The 23,176-nt window shown below is 42.7% G+C and overlaps 1 protein-coding gene across 1 annotated transcript in view; it reads right to left on the minus strand.

Moving 5' to 3' along the window:
* Positions 1-1,257: 1,257 nt before the first annotated feature.
* grin2ca (glutamate receptor, ionotropic, N-methyl D-aspartate 2Ca) overlaps positions 1,258-23,176 on the minus strand; it is a 91,486-nt gene continuing 69,567 nt past the window's right edge. Inside the window, exons 7-13 of the mRNA XM_034088382.2 lie at positions 21,593-21,746; positions 20,893-21,018; positions 19,681-19,910; positions 8,473-8,633; positions 8,170-8,357; positions 5,772-6,004; positions 1,258-3,517 (exon numbers count right to left, since the gene is read on the minus strand). Of these exons, the coding sequence (XP_033944273.1) occupies positions 1,901-3,517; positions 5,772-6,004; positions 8,170-8,357; positions 8,473-8,633; positions 19,681-19,910; positions 20,893-21,018; positions 21,593-21,746 (2,709 nt within the window). The 3' untranslated portion in view covers positions 1,258-1,900. The remainder of the gene's footprint in view (positions 3,518-5,771; positions 6,005-8,169; positions 8,358-8,472; positions 8,634-19,680; positions 19,911-20,892; positions 21,019-21,592; positions 21,747-23,176) is intronic.

The raw sequence follows: 23,176 nt of genomic DNA on the forward strand, positions 1-23,176 counted from the left end.
GTGCATGGTTGCCATGGTTGCCCTTCTGTTTATTCTCCGCTGTGGCTCTTTTTCTCCCTCCTCGAGGCAAGCGTTTGCGCCTCCTGCTTTAAAACAAATGAATAATGACTCTATATAATCATAATCCTTCATGCCGATCTAGATCCCTCCGCTTCGCGTCGGGCTCCTGATCAGCCTGTCGTGTTCTTTTCCCCATAATGACCGCGTCGCTGCACATTATCCCGCTTATTACATGGCCACATTCTCAACAAAGTAACGATATGACTCCCAATATTAATTGAAATGCTTTTATGGATTTAGAAAATGATTTTATTGATTTAAAAAATAGTTGTATGTATTGATTTAAATTGACATGCATCCGCTAAGAGAAATAGTCCGTTGTTACTGTTTGAACTAACGTAGCAACGGCAGGAACTGCTTCGATAGTGTTTTTGAGGAGCTTTTTGATTACAGATTTGAAAACATCGTTGCTTGCTTTAAAAGTAGCACAATTCATTATGTCAAACCTTGGAAAGTATCTAGATATCCCTGCCCTAATGCCAAAGGAACTGCACACTGAATATGTGTCGCAGTTTGATGTCTATGTCTGGACCGCTGCGTAAAAAGGAGGGTTTCTGCCCCATTACTTCTCTTCTTACTTCTATAAGAATAAAACACGGAGGACAGAGATCTCTTTTTGTCCCCCTCTTCTGACAGCCCAGCAGCTGATCTCAAAGCAGGCTCCCCTCTCCTGCAGGGGGGCGTGGTCAGCTGCAGCTCACAGAATCAGCCCCCTGCAAAAACAGCACTGGAAAGAGCAAATAGAGCGAAATGAGGCATTTGGCTAAAATGCAGGATCTTTTTGGTATTTTGAAAAAAAACACTATATTAATATACTTTATACTGTATAGGTCTGGCCCTACAATATATTGTTCAAATATAGCATGATATGTCCCCTTTAATAATTCTCTGCTGCTTTTCTGGATTGTGCTTGCTTTCTGCTGCGTGTCAAGTGAATTGGTGGGTGCAGATGTATCTATCCTACATCACTATAGGCTGTTCCTTTTAATGGCTAAAAACACTCTGTTGGAGCACATAGTGCCCACGGTCTCAATATCATCTTTGAACTTAAACCATATTCACATAATCATCCGTTCTGTGAGAGTTGGCAGATTGAAGTAATATATTGTGTGTCCTACAGTAGAGAGCCACATTCATTATATCACTGACTCTATGATGTGAGAGCATGTTTAATATATAGATTGAGATGACAGACGGTTCCAAAAGGCCCTTGAGATGACCTTGTTCTTTATTAAAGGGTAGTGTAACAATGATAATACATGTGATACTTTAATGGTTTTCCCTTATTAAAATCCCGCTCAAAATACATGAAAACCTCAGAGCAACTGTGTGGCCGTGGACTTAGAAAATGCATGGGTGGCATGTCAGTGGTTTGATCACAAATATATCTTAATAATTTATCTCTCAATTGAAATGGTGGGTATTGGAATGATTTTTAAAAGAGAAGAAATAAATGTCTCAAGTTGTATTTAGTTTGAGAGGCTACAGTATATTGTATCCCATACATCTTTCACATAGCAACACACATTTAAAAAATCCTTTAAATAACAATCAACAGGCTAAATTCTTATTTATTAAATACTTTTGAACATAGCCTTTTCTTTTATAAGTATTTTTCAGTTTAGTTTACAAAGCCCCAGCTTGTCAGTGTCTTCTCCTTAACATTTAGTTCCCAGGGTATTATTGCACTGATAATTGAGAGCAAACACTCTCAAATACACTATTGGTGTAGAGTTACATTTTTGCTTTAACCAGAGACTGAGTGGAGAACCCCCAGGCATGCCCCTCAGTAGAGGGGCTCAGTTTGAGAGCCTAGTGGAGGTTCAGTAAGGATAGGGGCTCAGACCTCAGACTCCAGGCTGGATACCCTGCCCCAGGGCTTTGGCACATAGGGACTGTTGACTCTGCGCCCCACCAACACCTGCCTCCGCTCTCTGCTCCCAGAGCCTGGGGTTTCCCTCTTCCCTGAACCATCGTAGGGCCCAAACATATTGTTGTGGTAAACCACCTGCCTGTCGCTCATACGAGGCATCATTGCTGCGTTATCTGGGCAGTGACTTGTACAGGGAAACAAGTGACACATGTCCTTGGAACTGTCATAGAACTGGGGCGGTCCCTGGGCAAGTGGCCCTACATACACCGGTAAGTCTGTGTACGAGTTCAGGTAGGTGGAGTAGTGTCTGTGCACCACTGTGGAGGAGGAGCGGCGCAGGGCAGCGGCATTCTGCAGGATGGCTTCCCTGTAAGAGGGCAGCCGGGTGGACTCACAGTACTTGAGCTTCTGCTTGTAGGGGTAGGATCCCATATGTGCCGGGTCCAAGTAAGCAGGCTCAGCAGCCAAGGGGTAGCAGGACAGGTTGTGCCCCAGACTGCCATATAGCTTGTGGGGCTTTGGGTTGGCCACTACCACCCGAGGAAAAAGGTCAGGCATGTCTACACGGGCGGAGGATGCAGATGTTGAGGGCTTTGTTTCATCTACCTGATGGATCCTGTCATTGCCCCATGTTGCTTTGAGGAACGAGGCGCGACGGTTGAGTTTGTCCTTCCCCAGGAGTGGTACGTCTTCCATTTCAGGCTCCAGATAGGACTTCATACAGGAGTTGCAACTTTTGCTGGTGCCTGGATAATGTCCCGCAGTGCAGCCAGTGGCAGCACCCACAGGGGCATGGTTGTTAAGGAGGTGATTGGCCCTCAACTCAGCAAGGCAGGACCGAGGTTCATCGTAGTCAACTCTGGCTCTGGGATCTGCAGCATCAAACACATAGCTATGGGTCCGCCTCTTCCGGCTCACACAGTCAGGGGGGTAGCTGAACTTCCTCCTCAGTGGTCCTCTATCTACGTAGATATCGGGCACCTGGAACTCTCTGTAAGGAACAAAAGGTGACGTGGGGTGCCGGGCCGGGTTTTCCACATACAGCCTGCTGCTGTGGTGGGGGTTAGAAGTACCAGGGGTAACAGGGTCCCGAATGGCGATGTGAGGACTGCTGAGGCTGGAGATGGGCAGAGTCCTCTCTAAGACATGCTGACTGTTGCGGCTGGGAAGCGTATATCGCAGCAGGGTGGGTCGGCTCACCATCCTGGGCTTCTCCAGGAGTGGCTGGGTGGAGGAGTCCCCATAATGAATTGGAAACGTGGGTGTGAGGGCTCTCTGAGGGTATTGTGAGTGGTTGTCTGAGATGCTGGAGATATACGGCAGACGACAATGAGCCATGTCTGTGGTTGTAACTCTAGGTGGCAGGCCAACCCGCACATTGTCGCCCCCCCGCCTGCTCCAGTGCTCTATTGTTTTGGTGGCATTATCTAGAGAGTTCTCCACTCTGGCAGAGGACACCATGTCCTTGGCTGTCTTCAGCATTTTTAGCATATTGGCTTGTGTATAGTTGGTAGTGACGTCCGGAGTCTGTAAGCTCCCATTGTGGTCAGTATGCTCTACTCCACTGAAGCAGCTGTAGATACCCTGTAAAGTAACACATGGTGAAATTATTATCTTAAAGAGGAATATGCTATCATATTTGTATTGTTCTAGTGTGACATTTTTGACATACTTTAATGTTCAAAGAGTGCCTAATTTTTCTCATACTGCCTGTGTTGCAGCACCACTTTTCACCCTCTGTCGTGAAAAGAGCCCAGTGTGCTCTGATTGGTCAGTTGGAACGCAATCGAAGCGCAGGTGTTAAATAGTGATGTCATTATGTTGCAGAAGAAAACAAAGGACTCCGAGGTGTTTCAGAAAGGGGTGGGGGGAGTGTGTAGGAGAGAAATTCCCCCTGGAGTGAACTTTAGGATTTTAACATTTGCAGATAATTTGCACGAACAAAAACCTATAGAAAACACTACAGAAAAAGGAAAACCACAAAAAGCATAAAAGGGTCTCTTTAAAGCCAAATCAGATGCCAGAGTTCACCAACAATCTACAAAACTCTCAAAAGGCTTTCAATCATGTTTTGCTACACGCACAGTGACCTTTTTATTGAAGTTTCAGAAAAACAGCTGTTCCTAACAAGTGACTAAAAAAACTACTGAATGTCATCACGACAACACGAGTACACATTTAGATTAGCCGTGGTAATGAGCAGCCATGCGACTGTGTTGTAGTTTGTTTATAGCTTTTTATATCTGCCGATTTTACACTGAAAAAAATCACAAAGTGGTGTTAATATAGGGATATTATCAGGGGTGCACATAACTTTTTTGCCCTGGTTCTCAAAGGAGCACCTGGAGATGTTGCTTGGTGCTCATCCTTAAAATTAAATAAACCGTAACTTTTGAGGGGGTCTTTATTTGCCAGACACACGACACTGAACACACATGCAGAGGTGAACACAGAACACACATGCAGAGGTGAACACAAGACAACATTAGCACGAGCAGTAATCCTACAAGCTGTCATCACTCCCTCCAGACTGTTCTCCTCACTGTCTTCCTCTCTGTCAGACATGGTAGCTGATGATGTAGGCCTACTACTTCTTTCTCTCTGGTTGAGTCTGCGATTAGCTGCTTGCATCCACAAGTCAACAGCTGGTTTTGGGTCGAAAGTCTCTGTTGTCATCTTAGACAAGTGGATGTAATCAAATAAGTATGTGAACATAACCAATAACCTACCATAGCCAATAACAAATGAATGTAACTTATTTTATTTGTGTTGTTCATTCATATCTTATTTTACCTTAACATTTATTTATTTATGCATTTATTTTATCTCTCCAGTTTGAAAGGATATTTTTGGTTACTGTCCTATAGTATACATTGGAATGATTTCAAACCTGTTTATCCCAATAATTATAAAGGAGTGCCTTGGAAATATGTGTTTACATAAATTGTGACCAAACCGTTTGAACTTAGACTAAAGTGAACTATCTAAACACTCAGAGTCCTTTACCTCACTGAGCTGTAGTTATCAGTCTGACTGGAGAGGACTCTCCCTCCACATTATTGTAGAAACATCTTCTTCTTATATCCGTTAGAGCAGCTAGCACCAGATTCTAATAACAACAGCGCCGGAACCGGTGCACCCTCCCTCTCTCCCTCGCTCACTGGCTTTGGCTGTGAGCTGCGGGTGCCAGATAAGCCAACATCCCCCATTTTCATCACTTACAGCGCCCATCGTACAGGGCAAATGAAACGTGTAACCGGGGTGAAAAGGGTGTTACATTTACTTAATTATGAATATTGTTACATCAAGGCCGAAAATTAGGATGAGCCCCAACGGTCAAAAATGTTTTTTTCCCTCCTAGAACTACCAGCGCAGCGCCTCCCCAGATCTGGCGCCCTAGGCGAACATCTAGCCAGTGCTACGGGCCGGCCCTGAGTTCATATGCAACTCGCAAATATCTTTTTTTTTTTTCTCTCTCTCTCTCTCTCTCTCTCTCTCTCTCTCTCTCTCTCTCTCTCTCTCTCTCTCTCTCTCTCTCTCTCTCTCTCTCTCTCTCTCTCTCTCTCTCTCTCAATGTTGGTACACAAATGCGCTTTGTTTCAAATGACCCGGTGCTCTTTTTTTGGCGGAGGTGCGCATGCGCACCTGCGCACCAGTTATGTGCAGCCCTGGATATTATCCTACTGAACAAAAAGTGTTACGTATCATAAAGGTGTGTTTGCCACAGCGCTTATTTTTTTTGTCAAGGGACCCCTTGCGATTCTAACTTCCGTGTCACTGCACAACTCTATTGTATGAAGATAATGAGGGCATTACATAATCTGTAAGAATGACTTACTCTGCTGATAGCTAAAAGGAAGTCCAGGCGCTCTGATTCGCGGACTGAATGTCGTAGTTTCCAGTAGAGCAGATGTTCCCAGGAGAAAACCAGCAGGCTCAGGCCCATGGCCACAAGCAGCATGTAGAAGACCCCCGCCATGTTGTCAATGTCCAGCTTGCTGCTCATCACCTCTTTCTTCTCATTACGGCAGATGCCTGTGAGCCAGACGGTCTGCAGCTTCTGAGTGTCGCCTGTGAGTGAGGAGCACAGTCTTATGTCATGGGATAATTAAATCCTTTAAAAAATAAACAGCACCCAACATTCAACTGGATGAGGTTTTACAGTTGTTCTGCTTGATTTAGTGAATCCCAGACCAATCCTCATCACTTTCTTATAATATATATATTTTTAAGGAGACAGCAGTTGTTTGTCCTAAAGCAAAGCAAATAATAGCTGCCCGAAATGTTTCAGCTTGTGATACCTTAAAAGGGACCTATCATGCAAAATGCACTTTTGCACGTCTTTTATACAGTGTGTCAGGGAACTCACCAAGTGTCAGAAAACACAACCCTCTCTCTTTTACTCCTTACCCAAATCTCTAAAAACGGGGCTATATATATATATATATGGGCAACTCTCCGCCTATCAGGGGAATGAGAGGTTGCCGTGGCATGGTAACAGCATGGTAACATGACGCTCGTGCCACGCCCCCCTCCTTTGCAGGGGGGCGTGGTCTGCTGCAGCTCATTTACCACAGAATCAGCCTTTGTGAAGACAGGGCTGGAATAGAGCAAATAGAGCGAAATGAGGCATGGCTAAAATGCATGATAATAATAATAATAATAATCCTTGGGCTGTGCAATTAATCGTATTTTAATTGCGATTACGATTATGGCTTGCGACGATTATGAAAACAGCATAATTGACAAAATACGATTATTTTGCTGGTTGCGCTTTCGCCCCTCCCTAAAAGCCCACTCGGCCACGTGGGAGTGACATGTGTTGTGAGTGTTCAGCGTGAGCGAAGATTTCAGAACAAGAGCAGCAACTCGTTAAAAAGAAGGGTCGCGGGGAGAATGCACTTGAACGCATCAAAGCTTTGGCCGGCGTCACCCCATGTGTCGGGGCGTGGCTGGTGAGCAGTGGGCACTAGTTCGCTGACGTTGTCCGTGTCAACAGGAATGACAGTCCGCACACACACAAGACCGCAATTATGAGTGGGAGGATGATTATTTTTGTATCTATTCCAATTCAAAGTCCATCTGTCTCATCTGCAATGCGAGCGTGGCTTTATCGGAGAAAAGTAATTTAGGAGCGGCATTTCAAAACATTGCACAAACGCTACGAGACGGAATTCCCTCCTAATTCTGAGTGGAATATGTTTTAGCAAAATGTTGGCTATGTTAAGGAGTTTTCAGTAGGTTGTAACAGTGCACTGCAACATATTTGATTTAATTTATTTTGGTCTAATTTATTTGTATTTATCATATTAATATATATTTAGTATGGTTTTGGAAGTGCGCTTCAACATATTTGTTGATCTTGTTTATTGGTAAAATATTATTTGTTTTAAAGTTCAATAAATGGTCAATGAATAATCGTCAAAATAATCGTGATATCAATTATTGACCCAAATAATCGTGATTATGATTTTTGTCATAATCGCACAGCCCTACTTTTTGTTATATATATATATTATGGAATGCTCTTAACATCCCGATAGCAATGAATACATTAAATGCTTTGACAATAAATACATAAAAAAACGTCATCTGTGGAAGCCGTGGTACTGTAAAAAGCACGACCAATCATTTTAGCCGGCCCGGCTAAAATAACTGGATGGCCTACCAGCCTGTCAGCCTTAAATGTGTATGCTGTTCCATGTTTATTGACATACTAGGAAAGGTCAACATATCTGGCAAGTTGCAACATTCTCAATGATATGACATTGCAGCTGAAAGTAATAATTTTAAAGCCTTGAGTAAGGCCTCTCAGTCCAACATGATATGCATTGGGCTGTATTATTAGTCGTGTCTTATGTCGCATAATTCTGCTAAAAGAAACCAGTGATTTGCCCTAGGCTTTGAAATAATTCGCCCAAGGAGTGGCAGAACAAGTGTCACATTTTGAATCACTTCTTGGAACTTAGCGTTGACATGCGCTTATGGGATGTCTCCAATTTGGATGAGTTTTACTATAATAATATTGTTTATCCTTGTAGCCCTGAGTGCTTTGTGAGTGTATGTATATTGGTTTAATGTAAGTTTAGGGTCATTGTCATAAATGTTGCACTGTTTTTATAAATATCTATTCTTATCCATTTATTCAATTTACTAAGTGGTTATACCTCGATTATAGCAGTGCTGGTAATATTCTGTGAAATGTAATAATAATTGCACATCTAAGAATACTTTACCATCAGCCAGGAACTGGAGCAGGGCCAGATCAATTGGTCGTTTCCAGCGTGAGTCCTTCTGCAGGGCGATGCCATAACCAGTGGTGGCAAACACTTTCCCACTGCCAATGGTCACCAGCTTGCAACCCTCATCTTTGCCAGCCATGTAATTCAGCACAGCAGCATCGTAGATAAAGGCATCCAGTTTCCTAGCAGGAAGAGAAAAAATTGTTTTTCTCAAATGGGCATTTTGTAACTGTTTGCACCGCTTTGGCTCGCAGCTCTTCTGTAAATATATTTTTACGAGCGTTGGCTGACACCTACCCTGTTTTGAGGCTGTTCAGGGCATCCTCTACTCCCTTCTGGTTGTATTTGACCATGTGGGAGTGCATCTCGGGGTAGTTACTCCTTATGTTGCGCTCTGTGCTTCCATTTGGGACCGTACCAAAGCGGAACGGAGGGTACTGCTCCTGTGGCTTTTGAAACTGTTGAGAGAGGTAAAATGTCAAAACATATTTTTGAAATCGATTTATAAAAGTTAGATTTTCTATCAGTTAGTAGTAGCGTATGTTACGTGCCGTGTTGTGTTTGTGTGTGTCTCTCTCCCCCTGATTGTCTCCCTCCTGATAGGGCTGTCCCGAATACCATTTTTCGGGCTCCGGATATGCGTTAGTAATCAGCAGCGAATATTCGTTCCGCGTGGGGGGGGGGGGGGTGCATAGTAATCAACAGCGAACCGCTTCGACACGAGTATTTCAATTTATTCACAGCATTCTTTTTGTTATTCTACAGTATTGTTGTTTTATAATTATTTATTAATGTATACAACCCAATTTGTGTTCTTTGGAATTGAAAAGGATATTGCATTGTGTGTGTTACTTTCGTTGCAGTTGTATATGTCTTAAATTAGACCCTCCAGAAAAACGCGATTCTGCGATCGCAGAATTTACCGCATAATCAGCAAAATGACGCAGATTATTAAAAGGCCGCATATTTATCAAAAGGCTGCATAATCCGCATTTTTCCACACAAAGTAAAAAAAAAATAACTCTTGACGTGAAGTGATGATGATGCGCGACGTCATCAGCTCGCGCATCACAGAAGGTAAACAACACCGTAGAGTGAACGTGTGGAGCTCACACGAGAGAAAACACCAAGATGAAAAAATGTAATACATCTCATTTACCGACGAACATTTCTGCTAAAGACCGGGCAAAGCAGTTCCCCGATGTCTGGGGGGAAACTATTCTGCACCCCGTGCAACTGTGTTGGAGCATAAGAGAACATCGACGGTGACGACCCACTTTGATTCATTCAAACATTCGAACATGCTTTCTGCTGCTGCGGACAAGAAAGCCAAACAACTCACGTTCACCGAGGCATCGACCTCCAAAACCCTTTCGAGGGCTACAAGAAACGAGGTGAGAAGCCTACAAAATTGAAGCTGGTCAGATAACGAACGAGTAAATGAAAACAGAATGAGGCGGAGAAGTGTGTGTGTGTGTGTGTGTGTGTGTGTGTGTGTGTGTGTGTGTGTGTGTGTGTGTGTGTGTGTGGTGTGTGTGTGTGTGTGTGTGTGTGTGTGTGTGTGTGTGTGTGTGTGTGTGTGTGTGTGTGTGTGTGTGTGTGTGTGTGTGTGTGTGTGTGTGTGTGTGTGTGTGTGTGTGTGTGTGAGAGAGAGAGAGTGATTCAAATAGCCCAATTGCTTTTACAATAAATACACATTGAATGTGTTTAATTGAATAGTAAAGAGGTTTAACGTTAGTGGCAGGTTGTGTGTGAGAGAGAATAAATAAATAAGACAGCCCAATATTTATTTTTTCCGCACATTTCGCAACTCCCCGCAATTTCACCGCATAAAATCACATAAAACCCCGCATGTTTGATCGCATAATCAAGGATTTTAGCCCGCATAATCAAGGATTTTTGCCCGCGTTTTTCTGGAGGGTCTATTAAGTGTAATTTGGCTTGGCTTCCTATTTTGTATGGACATGCTTTTATTTTGAAGGAGAGTTAGCGCTGTTGACAGGAAGTTGTTGTTGCTATGGAAACAATGTGACAGAGATTAATGGAGAAAAAGTAATATCTACATATAAAGACGGAGAAAGTAAACAATAACGTGTATGGTTAAGTGTTAGAACCCCCCGAAGAGGCACAAGCTCTTACGTTGATATTGGAGATTTCAATAAATAAAAATAATTTAAAAAACGAATATCCGAATAACGAAATTGAAACCCGAATAGTACTCCAACGAATGAATATTCGGATATTCGGGTACAGCCCTACCTCCTGGTGCAGCCTCTCCCTCAGGTGCTCCCAATCCGGAGTAAAGGACGTCCCATTGCTCTTAAAACTAATTTCCCTGCTTCTCGTGGTTTCCTTGCGTCTCTCCATGCTTCCCTGGTGGGAGGGACTAAACGCAGGGAAATGACGCAAGTGAGAGACACGAGAGGTTTCTGAATACTCAAATTTCCCCTCCTCGACTCCTCGGTCCTCTGGTAGTGACCCGGAAATGAATTTCAGCGCGCCATTTTGAAGGACATCTCATTTCTCTAAATTCACACCGAGGATCGAGTGTCGAGGAGGCTCTCTGGAGGAGCTATAACCGAGGAGACACTGATGGTTCCTTCACGGCTCCTCCGTGGATGCATTTCTGGGAACGGTGGAGGCGTGACGCACGGCCAGACTTATCTCAGCCAATGACAGCTCTGCATGCATCCCCTGGATATTATTTTCGAAACTGCTTTCATCGTGTTGCGATGTTTCCAGAGAGAACAGCTGTGAGGTCCATGCAGAAAGCAGAGCAGTGTGTATAATATATATCACTCGGTATAACAGGCCTACTCTCTTTATTTGCTTTAGTTTAGTAGATAACTACAAACAAAGAGTCGATATTTTCCTAAGACCATTTAGTGCTTCACAATAAAATACACAACGGCTGTAGCCTGATTATGCTTTAGGAGCTGTAGGTGTGTGTGGTACAGTGTGTAGGTGTGTGTGTCGTACAGTGTGTAGGTGTGTGTGTGGTACAGTGTGTAGGTGTGTGTGTTGTACAGTACGTAGATGCGGCGGACAGACGGGTCTCAGTTGGTTTGGTGTCCTATGCTTACTTTTAATACTTGTAAATACAACTTTTGGCCCGTAATTTCAATTCCCCATTTTAGCGACCAGAGAGAGGGGGAGGGGGATATATCCAGTCTCTGATTGTGTTACGTTATTATGAGAGTGCTCTCATACTTGTTTGATTCTGAAATTGTATATATTTGTATAAATATATATGTGTGTGTGTGTATATGTCCGCATCTGTAGCCTGTTATTGTCTCATTATACCGCACTGTCAATTAATCAAAGTAAATATATAAGTCGTCATGAACACATCTCTCCATCAGAGGGCTGCTGTGCCTCCTGTCATCATTAATGGACGTCTCTTTAAAATGAGAGGAGGAGAGGAGTTCTCATGTCTCTAACCGCCTGCTGCTTCCCATCCTCTCTCCTCAGTCCTCCGCTCGCAACTCCTGTGGGCGGGACTAAGTATCGAGGATAGGAGTCGAGGAGGGGAGTCGAGGAGGGGACATTTAAGAATTGAGAAACCTCTAAGGATTCCATTTAACCGACCTAAGATGCAGCCTGGGTGTTTCTCAATGTCGAGGAAGGCTCCTCCAGAGCCACTATTTGAAGGATGCTAGGTCATCAAGGCCCGCCGAAGAACTGTTCCAATGTCCAGGATCCTTGGAATTCTACAGAGGCCTGCGTCCTTCGTTGCGGGAAATTTCGAGGCTGCCTGTTCCACCATTCCTCGTTTTCCGAGGTTAGGAAGGATTCTTGCCTCGCTTCTGAAGGACCTGACTCGGAAGGCATGTCCTACGAAGGAAGCGTCCTCGACATTGAGAAACACCCTCTCTCTCTCCTTCTCCTCTGGGCTGCATGTGTGCAACATGTGTGGTGGAGTGTCGTGTCTCTGTGTGAGGCCTACTAGTTTAACCTGTATTTTGTTGATTGTTAGGAGATGTGCTCCAGTGTATCTTTGTGTATTGTTTTACTTTAGTCACTTTCTTTTAGGAGAAAGTTGTTCTTAGTTTACCTTAAGTTTGCTTTTCAAATTGGCTGGTGAGCCCTCTTTTTCTTTTATTAATTAAAAGACCATCTTGTGGCTTCACAAATCAGTTTTCTCTCCTTTTTTATTTTATATTTTGTTACCTCCCTTTGGTACCCCTAGTCCAGGAGGGAACGTAACAAATGGAGGCTCGTCCGAGATGTTTGAGACAAGGAGTGAGTAATTGATTGTTTGTTGTATAGTGTTAATATTGTGTTTAGTGGTGAGTAGTAGTGTGTAGAGGTGCGGCATTGGCTGACGTCTCTTGCTGTTGAACAGCTTCCTCAGTTTAGACAGGGGAGTGTCTAGCTGGGCTGAATCAGTCCTTCCTTCAGGCACTCATTTATTATTTTGCCTTTTTTATTTTTGGGGTGAACCTGGGTGGGGATTTAATCCTTGTTGGGGGCAGGCGTTTCAGGGTTTCGGCCGCTGCTGTGTGGCTTTTTTAAAGTTGCCTCGAGCTCGGCACGCTCCAGAAGATAGGTAGGTAAGTTTGTGGTAGGTAAAATCTGGGGAAGCTTGTTATTTGAAAGAGTCAATGCTTGTGTAACATCAGATATATTTGATATAGAATATATATTTGCCTATTGTTGAGTGAGGTGGTTTAATTATATCTATATATGAGTAGTTGCAAGTATGCTATCCGTGGTTAGCTGTAAGTCTATGGTGGTAGACTAGTACAGTAGTGTGAGTCTTGAAAATTAGTGTAGTGTGTTTAGTATGGCCTCCCTTGTGTGGAGTGAGTTCTCTCATACTGGTTCTAAATTAGAGGCCAAGTTGAAAGTGAGGTTACCACCACAGAATCACTCACATTTCTTGGCACTCACATAAGCAATAATCTCAAATGGAAGACCAACACAGACCACATCTACAAAAAAGCCAACCAAAGGTTATTCTTTCTGCGGCAGCTCAAGAAATACAGAGTGAGGAAACATCTCCTAATCCAGTTCTACACAGCCATCATCCAAAGCATCCTCACATCATCCATCACAGTCTGGTACAGCAGTCAGACAACCTCTCCCGGAATAAACTTCAACGTATCGTCAATAAAGCATCAAAAATCACCTGCAGTCCCCTTCCATCACTCGAATCACTTCACCACCAATGAACTGTCACAAGGGCAAAGAAAATCATTTCTGACCCCTCCCACCCAGCTCACCATGTCTTCCAACTTCTGCCCTCAGAGAGGCGCTACAGGTCACTGTCCACCAAAACCGCCCGCTTCAAAAACAGCTTCTTCCCCTTTGCAATACGGACAATAAATGGACTCTAAATAACCCCAATGAACAATCACAATCAATCACACCTTGAACTTTATGTATATATGTCATGATGTATGTATTTGCCCTGTGCTGTGTGTTGTACTTTTTATTGTCTGTTTATTGTATGTTGAATTGTATGGAACAAGCTGTAATACTCTGCACTGAACACGAATTCCAACAGCCTGGCTGTGTGGTCAACACACTCTCACTCCATAATCGTCCAGGAGCGACGTTTGGTCAGTGTCCGTGGCGTGCAGTTGTGACGCTCCTAGGCTCCTTCAGCTTCATAAAGGGACGCAAATAGCTTTCAACTGATTGCAATGTATTCCCATCTGCGGCAGGATTTGACGCTCATGGAAGCACGGCATTCGTTTGTGTCGGCTGCCCTTAAAGGCAATGTGAGCGTCCATTCCCATTGGATAACGGAGAATTGTACACCCGGAAGTAAGTATTCCCCTTACTGTCGATTGATTTTACAGTGATATCTGCACTACTCATCGACTGACCAAACATCGCTCCTGGACGATTATGGAGTGAGAGTGTGTTGGTGTGGTCATTAAAGATTCTTAAAGATTCTTAAAAGGTTAGCTCGTTTACAGTGGGAGAAGGACGAGCGTGCGCGAGAGTTTCAGCTCAGGAGGGAGCTGGAGATTAGAAAGTTGGATTCAGACACAGCTTTTAGGATGCATCAGCTAGAGCTGCAGACAAGTTCAGTTGGTACCTCTTTGGGTCCACAACCATTGTCAGGTTCTGCTGCTGTTTTTGATATTGGTAGGAACATTCAGCTGGTCCCTGTTTTTCGTGAGTCTGAAGTGGAGACCTACTTTGGTGCATTTGAGCGCATTGCTGCTGCTCTGCGCTGCCAGAAGATGTGTGGGCCAAACTCCTGGCCAGACTTATGTGGACTTCGCGAGGGAGAAGAAAATCCTCTTTGACAGGTGGTGTAGAGCTTGTAAAGCTGATAATAATTCCTTACATTTATTATAGTGCTTTTCCAGTGCTCAAAGCGCTTTACAGATATACATTACACATATTTTTTATACATGCAATGGTCACTGTGGACAATACCCACAGGAGCAAGTTCAGGTGAAGTGTCTTGCCCAAGGACACAACGGCTTTACAGACGCAGCAGCGGCGGGTTTCACCCCTTGATCTGATGATCATTGCACAGCGCACTGCGCCACACCGTCCATCTTCACGCCTCGAAGTCATCGAGGCGCTTTTACAAGTACACATTAGTATCATACATGTACTGTGGACAATACCCACAGGAGCAAATCCGGGTGAAGTGTCTTGCCCAAGGACACAACGGCTTTGGGCAATGACCTTACCTCAATGTGTGAGCTAATGATGTTGGAGGAGTTTAAAAACTGTGTACCCGAGCGTACTGTAGTTTATTTTAATGAGCAAAAAGTAACTACCCTTCAGCAGGCTGCCACTCTGGCAGATGAGTTTTTTCTCAGCGTGATCATAGAGCTCCTGACATATACGTCCCCTGTGCCAGTTTTCCGGTGTCAGGTCCTAAGCTACAAAAGCCTTGTTTTTTTTGTCATAACCCTGGTCATTTGATAGCAGACTGTGCAGCTTGGAAGCGAAAGCAGGATGCCACTATGGCGGATGAGGGAGGGATTGTGCTATCACACAGTGGTGATTTGGCTCAGAGCAATTCTCCTCATCGTGTTTCTTTCCCGGAAAGCTCGTAACAGGCGTGCCACACATGCTCATTCTGTTTCTCCTCCAGAGAGAGATTAAAGGCTTCTCAATTTTCTAATTTCCCCTCCTCGACTCCTATCCTCATGACTTAGTCCCGCCCACAGGAGATGCGAGCGGAGGAGTCGAGGAGGGGAACCAAGGAGAGAGGAGTGGAAGCAGCAGGCGGTTAGAGAAATGATAACTCCTCTCCTCTGAGCGGTCATTTTAAAGAGACGTCCATTAATGATGACAGGAGGCACAGCAGCCCTCTGTCTGATGGACAGATGTGTTCATGACGACTTATATATTTACTTTTAATTAATTCACAATGCGGTATAATGAGACAATAACAGGCTACAGATGCGGACATATACACACACACATATATTTATATAAATATACAATTTCAGAATCAAACAAGTATGAGAGCACTCTCATAATAACGTAACACAATCAGAGACTGGATATATGGCAGAGTCTAGTGGCAGAGTGTGAAGCTTGGAAGCAGCAGGTGGCAGCTTCAGAATCAGAATCAGAATTACTTTATTTCATATGTTAATTATGTGACATGCATTTTTTTTTTTAAAGTACTAAGTTATGATATAATTAGAAAAATATATATAATAAAAAATATAAAGTTACATAATTAAAAAAAGTACACATCCTGTAACAGTTCTTAGGATTTAACATCCAGGTATATATTACACAGTTAAAACGGCATTTATATATTGCACATATTGACTTCCAAGCAGTCTATGATAAAACCAAAAGACCAGAACCCAGTTGCAATGTGACAGAGTGGTGATTAAGTTCTGCGTCCGTCTGTGGGAGTGCTGTGGATGTGGTTGTTCCCGTCTCTGAAGCTGTGGGTGTGGACCTGGCTCAGAGCGGTGTAGATGTGTGTTCAGTGAGTGATGCAGATGCACAGCTGATATAAAGGGACACCTAGTGGTTAAAGCACGTTATTGAATTTCATTATTTTTATTATTAGATATTAATAGGATCCCTATAAAGTATATTCATTACTCGTTATTCTCGACTAATAGTTCATTAAAGACTGTATATAATGACTATTTTGCACATCCCTTTCAAGATTTTCTAAGGTTTACATATCATATACACAACTACGGTGTAGTTATGCAATGAATGAAAAACTTGGGTCGCAGGTTCCTCAACAGTGCATTACAAGACATCTATCAATATGGGTGTATACCTCCAGCAATGTTAACTATGTTGAAGCACTTATTTTAACTGATATTATACATATGTATTGTACTCTTATAAGATGTATGTAGATAGTATTAGAAAGGTGCAGAATATGACATTTCCCAACGTGCATTGTGGCTAAACCATCCAATCACCGAGCTGAGGATCTTGCCTACGTCTGTTTCCGGTATTTGTCTATGATGATGTGATGTGTGGGAAAATAACGTATCTATGCCACAATTTTAGATGCAGATTTTGTTAAACTAATACGTTTGCGCTGTGGACCAACACTATACATTGACTGGGAAGAGGGTAGCAATAAAGATAACACCATTAAACAGTTACACAACATAACAGAAATAATATCGATAGCAGCGTCCCTAGCAACCACCTTGGTGACAATGAAAACGTTGTATGGACACAATTTCCTGAAGTAATCTTCGTAATAACTAGCAAACTAAAGATCATGTACATCCACTGCACACATAATCTGAAATAACAACTCATATTTCTCACATCAAATGACATCAAATGGCCAAACTAACCTTAAAATAGGCATTTTCCGCCGAGAATAAAACAAAGGTCGGCCATGAATGGTGAAAAATAAGTAGGGATCCTACAATTTTTGGAGGCGTATTTGTAGAAATACTACGTCCCAAGTTGTGGACCAACATAGTTATTACACGTTTAGATGTGAGACTGGGTTAGATAGGAGGGAGCCTCGTTGAGCTGCGACTGTCGCTCCACGGAGTTCACTCCATCACGGAGGGGTAGTGTGTAGGGTGTGGTTTGGGATTGGGCCTCTCTCTCCTTCTCCTCTGGGCTGCATGTGTGCAGCATGTGTGGTGTCGTGTCGTGTCTCTGTGTGAGGCCTACTAGTTTAACCTGTATTTTGTTGATTGTTAGGATATGTGCTCCAGTGTATCTTTGTGTATTGTTTTACTTTAGTCACTTTCTTTTAGGAGAAAGTTGTTCTTAGTTTACCTTTTAAAGTGGACCTATTATGCTATATTGGAAAAATATATTGTAGGGCCATACCTATACAAAACATGTCTGTGAAGTTTTTTGCTTAAAATACCAAACAGAACCCCCATTGTAGCCATGCTTCATACTGCTCATACCCCTCTTTTGCTTCCCTGTTAGAGAAACGCGGATTTTGGGTCATTAGCTTGAAGAAAAAAAAGAGGCGGCGGAGCTAATGCCTGATCAGAATTCTACCAGAGATAAAGTTAAATTCTGCTGTGATAAAACGCCATCCTGTTCCAAACCACATCAAAGATTATTTCTGAAACAGTATGGAGCTCAAATGCTTTTTCTCTTGCGGGTTTATCACAAGGTGAGTTCCTTTTTTTATTTCCTGCTTTTTAAACATGTGCTCTTTAGTACAGGTTAGCTCTGAGTGTTAGGGAGGCTTGCTAATGTAAACAAAGACGAGATTACGTCCAAAACACGTCAGGCATTGTTTCTGATAGCAACTTTGTGTTTTTTCTCTCGCCCGGTTATTTTATATTTTGTCACTTCCCTTTGGTACCCCTAGTCCAGGAGGGAACATAACAGAGTACAAAAGCTTGGATGAAAACCTTTAGAATACATTAATATAATGACAGCCACCACCTAAGAAATGTGGTGATGTCAGCCTCAACTCCCAAGTGCTTTGTGCTAGTTATCCTGCTGGCCTTTTGCTCTACTACACATCAAACTGTACAATTCAAAGACGAGCAGACATTCAAATATCCTTGTCTGCTGTAAGAAATGAACTCTTGTTCTTTTGCTTTTGGCAGTGCTATGTGCATTTAAGTAGGTGTGAGGAGGCAAGTGAGAGAGTGAAAATGCAATTGTGAAAATTGTACTTTTTCATTAACCTTATGCAAATATGTTCTCAGTACAGTAGCAGAGCGAGAATTTGAGTTAAGTTTGTGGATGAGAATAGGGGTAATATCGTCTAGACATCAACCCAACATCTTCTGCATTCTGACATTAAACCTTAAGCAATCTCAGAGTTTTTTCTGAAGTCTGACTTTAATCTCAGATCTAGAAAAACATATCACTTTTGCTCAGATCTAATCCTCTCCAATAGATTGTGTTTATAGTGCAAAAAGGGATACAAACCTTGTACAACCCAATATACCCTACGACCTCCCGCTAAAAGATGATGTAGTGCTACAACAACTTCCTGACCTTGACGTTTATTAGGAACGTCTAATTATTTGCAAGACCATTCTGCATTTACTCTGAACAACTTAAACATTGCTTGTACTATTCTTTTCAATGACAACATGAAACACTTTTGGCATACACCTTATTGTACTACACAGGACAGAGATGTGGTATGGTGGGCACAAATGGAGGGTCGAAGGAGGTTGGGCAATGTCAGAGTTAACATGATATGTTACCCCATCACAAGGACGTATAAGTAAAGTGTCTCTCCGGTAGGGATGAGGTCTTAACACAGCACACTCTCCTTAGAGTCTCTATGCTAGTCCTCATCACTCCCCTCTCTGATACAAGGTCATTCTCTGTGGCTTCATCTTGTACTTAATTTACATTTACTTAACCTGAAGGGTGCTGCACAGCTGGACAAACAGCAGTACAACCCTGCATCCCCTCCATGCTGGTATGCAGAATACTGTTAAAAAATTGATGGAATCGCTGTTGAAATGGCTCTATTTCTTTGTCTGCACACAGCGATGTTAATGTATAATGAGAAGAGAATGACTGCCAGAATCGTAATGAGCAATGGACAGCTTGCTCTTTTCCTCAAATGCCTCTTTAATCCATTCAGTTGCCTGTGAGCAAAGTTTCTAGAAACCATTTCTTATGCTGGAGGTTTAGCATAGATTTACTTGTCAATACTCTTATAAAACACATCCTCAGGCGAGACGAATATGCATAAGATAATACCAAAGAATTGTAATAACCATCTGCCCGGAAAATCCACTTGTGTAATACATTTCATTTTACAGAAAACCCCATACAAAGAACCCGGGGATGTAATTCAATTTCACCACTTACTCTACGAACCCTTTTATGTTTTACGGGGAAAGGAAAAGTCATAGCCATGACATTGACACTTCTGGATTTTTGCCTTTCATAGCTGTATCTCACACTGTTTACACACCCACAATAGACCACTTTGTGTTTTTCCTAAGCTGTAGATCAAACACAACATCACGCCTGATAACACACACACACACACACACACACACACACACACACACGCACGCACGCACGCACGCACGCGCGCACAGCTCTGTCATTGGCAATGACAGAGCTCTGTACCTTTTTGTCACTGAGTCCGGAGACCGTGTCGATGTATTGCTCCTGGATCATGAAGGCTGCCAGGTTGGCTGTGTAGGAAGCCAGGAAGATGACAGCGAAGAAGGCCCAAACCAGGACCATGATCTTACTAGTGGTGCCCTTTGGATTCTCAATGGGGACCGAGTTGTTGAAAACGATTCCCCACAGCAGCCACACAGACTTCCCAATAGTGAAGGTGGGACCTCCGGGATCTAAACAGGACGAAGTAGAGTAGACAGTATCAGTCTATACATGGTGAACAATGCTGGAGGAAATGCACTCGTCTATTTACAATGGTCAAGATCAGAATGGTCCCTATAATGTTTTTATACTTCCGCCTTTGTGTAAAACTTTAGTCAACTAAAAAAAACTAAATTAGTTAAGGTTGGGGGCTACTGCGGTTGAACTAGCTCAGCCTGTAAGGACTTGGTTTAGCAACTTAAGGGTTGCCTGTTTGAAGTTGTGATCGGAAAATACACAGTGCTGTCTGGTAGCTGGAGAAGTGCCAGTTCACCTCCTGCCATTGAGCAAGGCATCACACTCCAGACTGCTCCCGGGCGCAGAAACAATAGCAGCACCTTCTCTCTGACACCTCTCCATTAGTGTATGTCTATAGGTCCTGTTTGTCTTAATACAAAGACAGCTAAATAAAAACACGCAAAACGTCCTAAAATACATCAAACGGAGGTGAGTAACCATGGCATGAGTTTAGTCCCTATCCTAGCCTTTCTTTATCCATTATAAGAAGCTTTATAGACCACATGGCTTCGAAATGAAACCGCAGTCAATTTGCCGGGCATTGATCCAATATGTGGCCACTGTAAAGAGGCTTGGATTTCACATACTCTCCGAATTCCCTCAAAACCTTCAAAACTTTACTATCTGTGATCTTTATATGTGGAATTTCAGGGATAACGATATTGAAATAAATTAATTCAAGCACATACAAAAATAATTCCATATCGTCTGCAGTATGACAAAGGTGAATTTAAAAACAAACAATAGTGTGGCAAGGAGATACTCCATCTAATGTTTGGCTCTATTTCATGTGCATACAAATGGCAAATGTAATTTAGTTTGCAGAGGAAAAAAGAGACTCGGCACACTGATTGATTTGCAGCCTAAAGGCTGTTTGTGCTGATCTGAATCTGTCAATCTGTTCAAGTTCAACAACAACAGAGAGCCAAGACTTACCTTTAGCAGTGACCAGGCTGCGGTTGTATCCAACTGGACTGCAGTATTCAAATATGAAGACTGTGATGGCCACAACAGTGAGACACATGACGAACATCATCACCCACACAGCTGGACTGTATGGTTCTTTAGGGGAAGAGGACATAGGACACAGTCAGACAGAAGAAAGAGTTCACAGAAACACTCAACCTTCAAAGCTCATCTGTTGCAAACTGGCAAACAATGACAAATTATTATCATCAAACTATCATACATTTTGTCATATAGGAATTGCAAGCAGCTGCATTCCATCCCACTAATACAAGTCCAATAACACTAATTAGTTAGTAATGCATATTGTATTCATGTTGTGAGGGTACATAATGTGACATTATTAATTTATCAGTTGAACAACTGTAATGAGCTAAGAAGGCCAATTTTCATCTGTTGACCCTGGCCAGAAATGATTACACTGCACCCTAATAATGTATTTTATTATATAAGGAATACAAAAAATAAACATTAAACACAAACACATACAGTTTAATATAAAAATAAATAACCAGTTATGAAATATTTCAAAAATTAAACATGCCTTCAAGACATATTACTGATTATTACAATTATAAAAAGTAAGTTGAGTTAAACTGTGACTGTTTCAAGCAAAGAGATACATACCCACATATGTATTCATTACCACAGACAAGTAGGAGTCTCTCACCTAAAAAGGCAGATGGTGAGACAGTCCCATTACTTCGGGCCACCATCACACTGATCCCCGTCTCCACAAAGGGCACTGAGAAGTCTATAATCTCTGAGCGCTCTTCGTTTATGGTCAACGAGCCAATGGCCATGTCGGCCCGCTTGTAGAATACCTGTCGTGGAGGGGAAGACAATGGAGATATTTCTTTAGGTGAGATGAGAGTGGCAAAACAGTGGATGTTTTTGTGGCATTATCATAAATTGGACCCAGTGTAACAGCATCTGACAATATACTGCTGACCTTTTAGACAAATCTCATCCATCAGTGAAGTCAAAACCCTCGGCCTCTGTCCCTGAGGGTGATGTACTGTCTGGTTCTTCCAGCAGCCACACTGGCACTACTCCAGGGGTACTCAAATACAAATCTTAAAGGTCCAAACTATTTTTAATAAGACAAAGGTCAGTTTATTACGGTCATTCAAACTTTTAAACAATTGCAACAAGATTCTTAACACGAGGTTGCAAAAACAAAAATAATCTGTATGCAGCAGTTTTCATTGTTATTGTGTCTGTGCTCGACCCCTCAGAGTCGCAGTGTGCTGCACAGTTATGAATAAAGGCAGCTGCACCCTCTTTCATTCAGCATTCCCATTATTGCTTTATAAATGTCTTGCCCCCTTGTGTGTCCACTGAGGTTCGTCAGGCCCAACACATCTTCAACAAACTCCCCCTTTGCCTCATCATAACAACTCACAAACACCAGCAACTGAGCATTGTCAGTGGTGTCAGCACTCATCCACAGCTAAGGAAATTCACTGTGCGTTTTTTTATTCCATCACAAAGCTGATTAATCAAATCACCAGCCAGTATTTATGTTCTTCTGGTTGCTGTGGAATCTGAGAGAGGATTTGCTTGATTTGACCTGTTATTTCCTCTTTTTGTTTGCCTTCAACATGGTCTCCATCACTTCAGGCATGCATTCTTTTATACTTCAGTTATTATCCAGTGGAAAGTCCTTACCTACTGGCCTAGTTCAATCAAGTGGTTACTTTTTTTTGCCTGGGCAGTGAAGTTTTACACACCGTCTTATTTGACTTTCTCAGGACTTAAAACTGTTTTTTGGGGGCAGACCCCCACAAAGAAAAAAATATATTTACACACGTAAGGTCATCATCTTAATAGTTTTGTATGCTCATCCGTGAGCAGAGCATCACGTTGACATGTCTATTACAGCTGAATGCGGCGATTACCATTTTGTTCAGCAAAACGCCTCACAAAATTAGTAAGATTCAAAGCTTTAGTGCGTTTGGATTCAATGCTGAGTACAGCCAAACTTGACAGTCTCTTCTCTGTCGTTGTAGACCGCAAATACCTCATTCCTTCAGTACTTGGGTCCGAATGCTTCTCGTTTTGCGCCGTCCCGTTCAAATTAAATCGCCGCCAATCATATTTCAACGCTCGCGCCAGGGCCGGGGGAGGGGCTACAAGACGTGCGTCTTGTGCTGCATTCACTTGCACTCGGACATTAGAGACTTTCTCTCATAAATGTCCGATGAGCCACAACTTTTCTTTCAAAACAAAGCTGCCAACTGAGGTGGCAGCT

This window comes from Pseudochaenichthys georgianus, chromosome 8 (assembly GCF_902827115.2).
Source record: "Pseudochaenichthys georgianus chromosome 8, fPseGeo1.2, whole genome shotgun sequence".
Lineage (NCBI taxonomy): Eukaryota > Metazoa > Chordata > Actinopteri > Perciformes > Channichthyidae > Pseudochaenichthys > Pseudochaenichthys georgianus.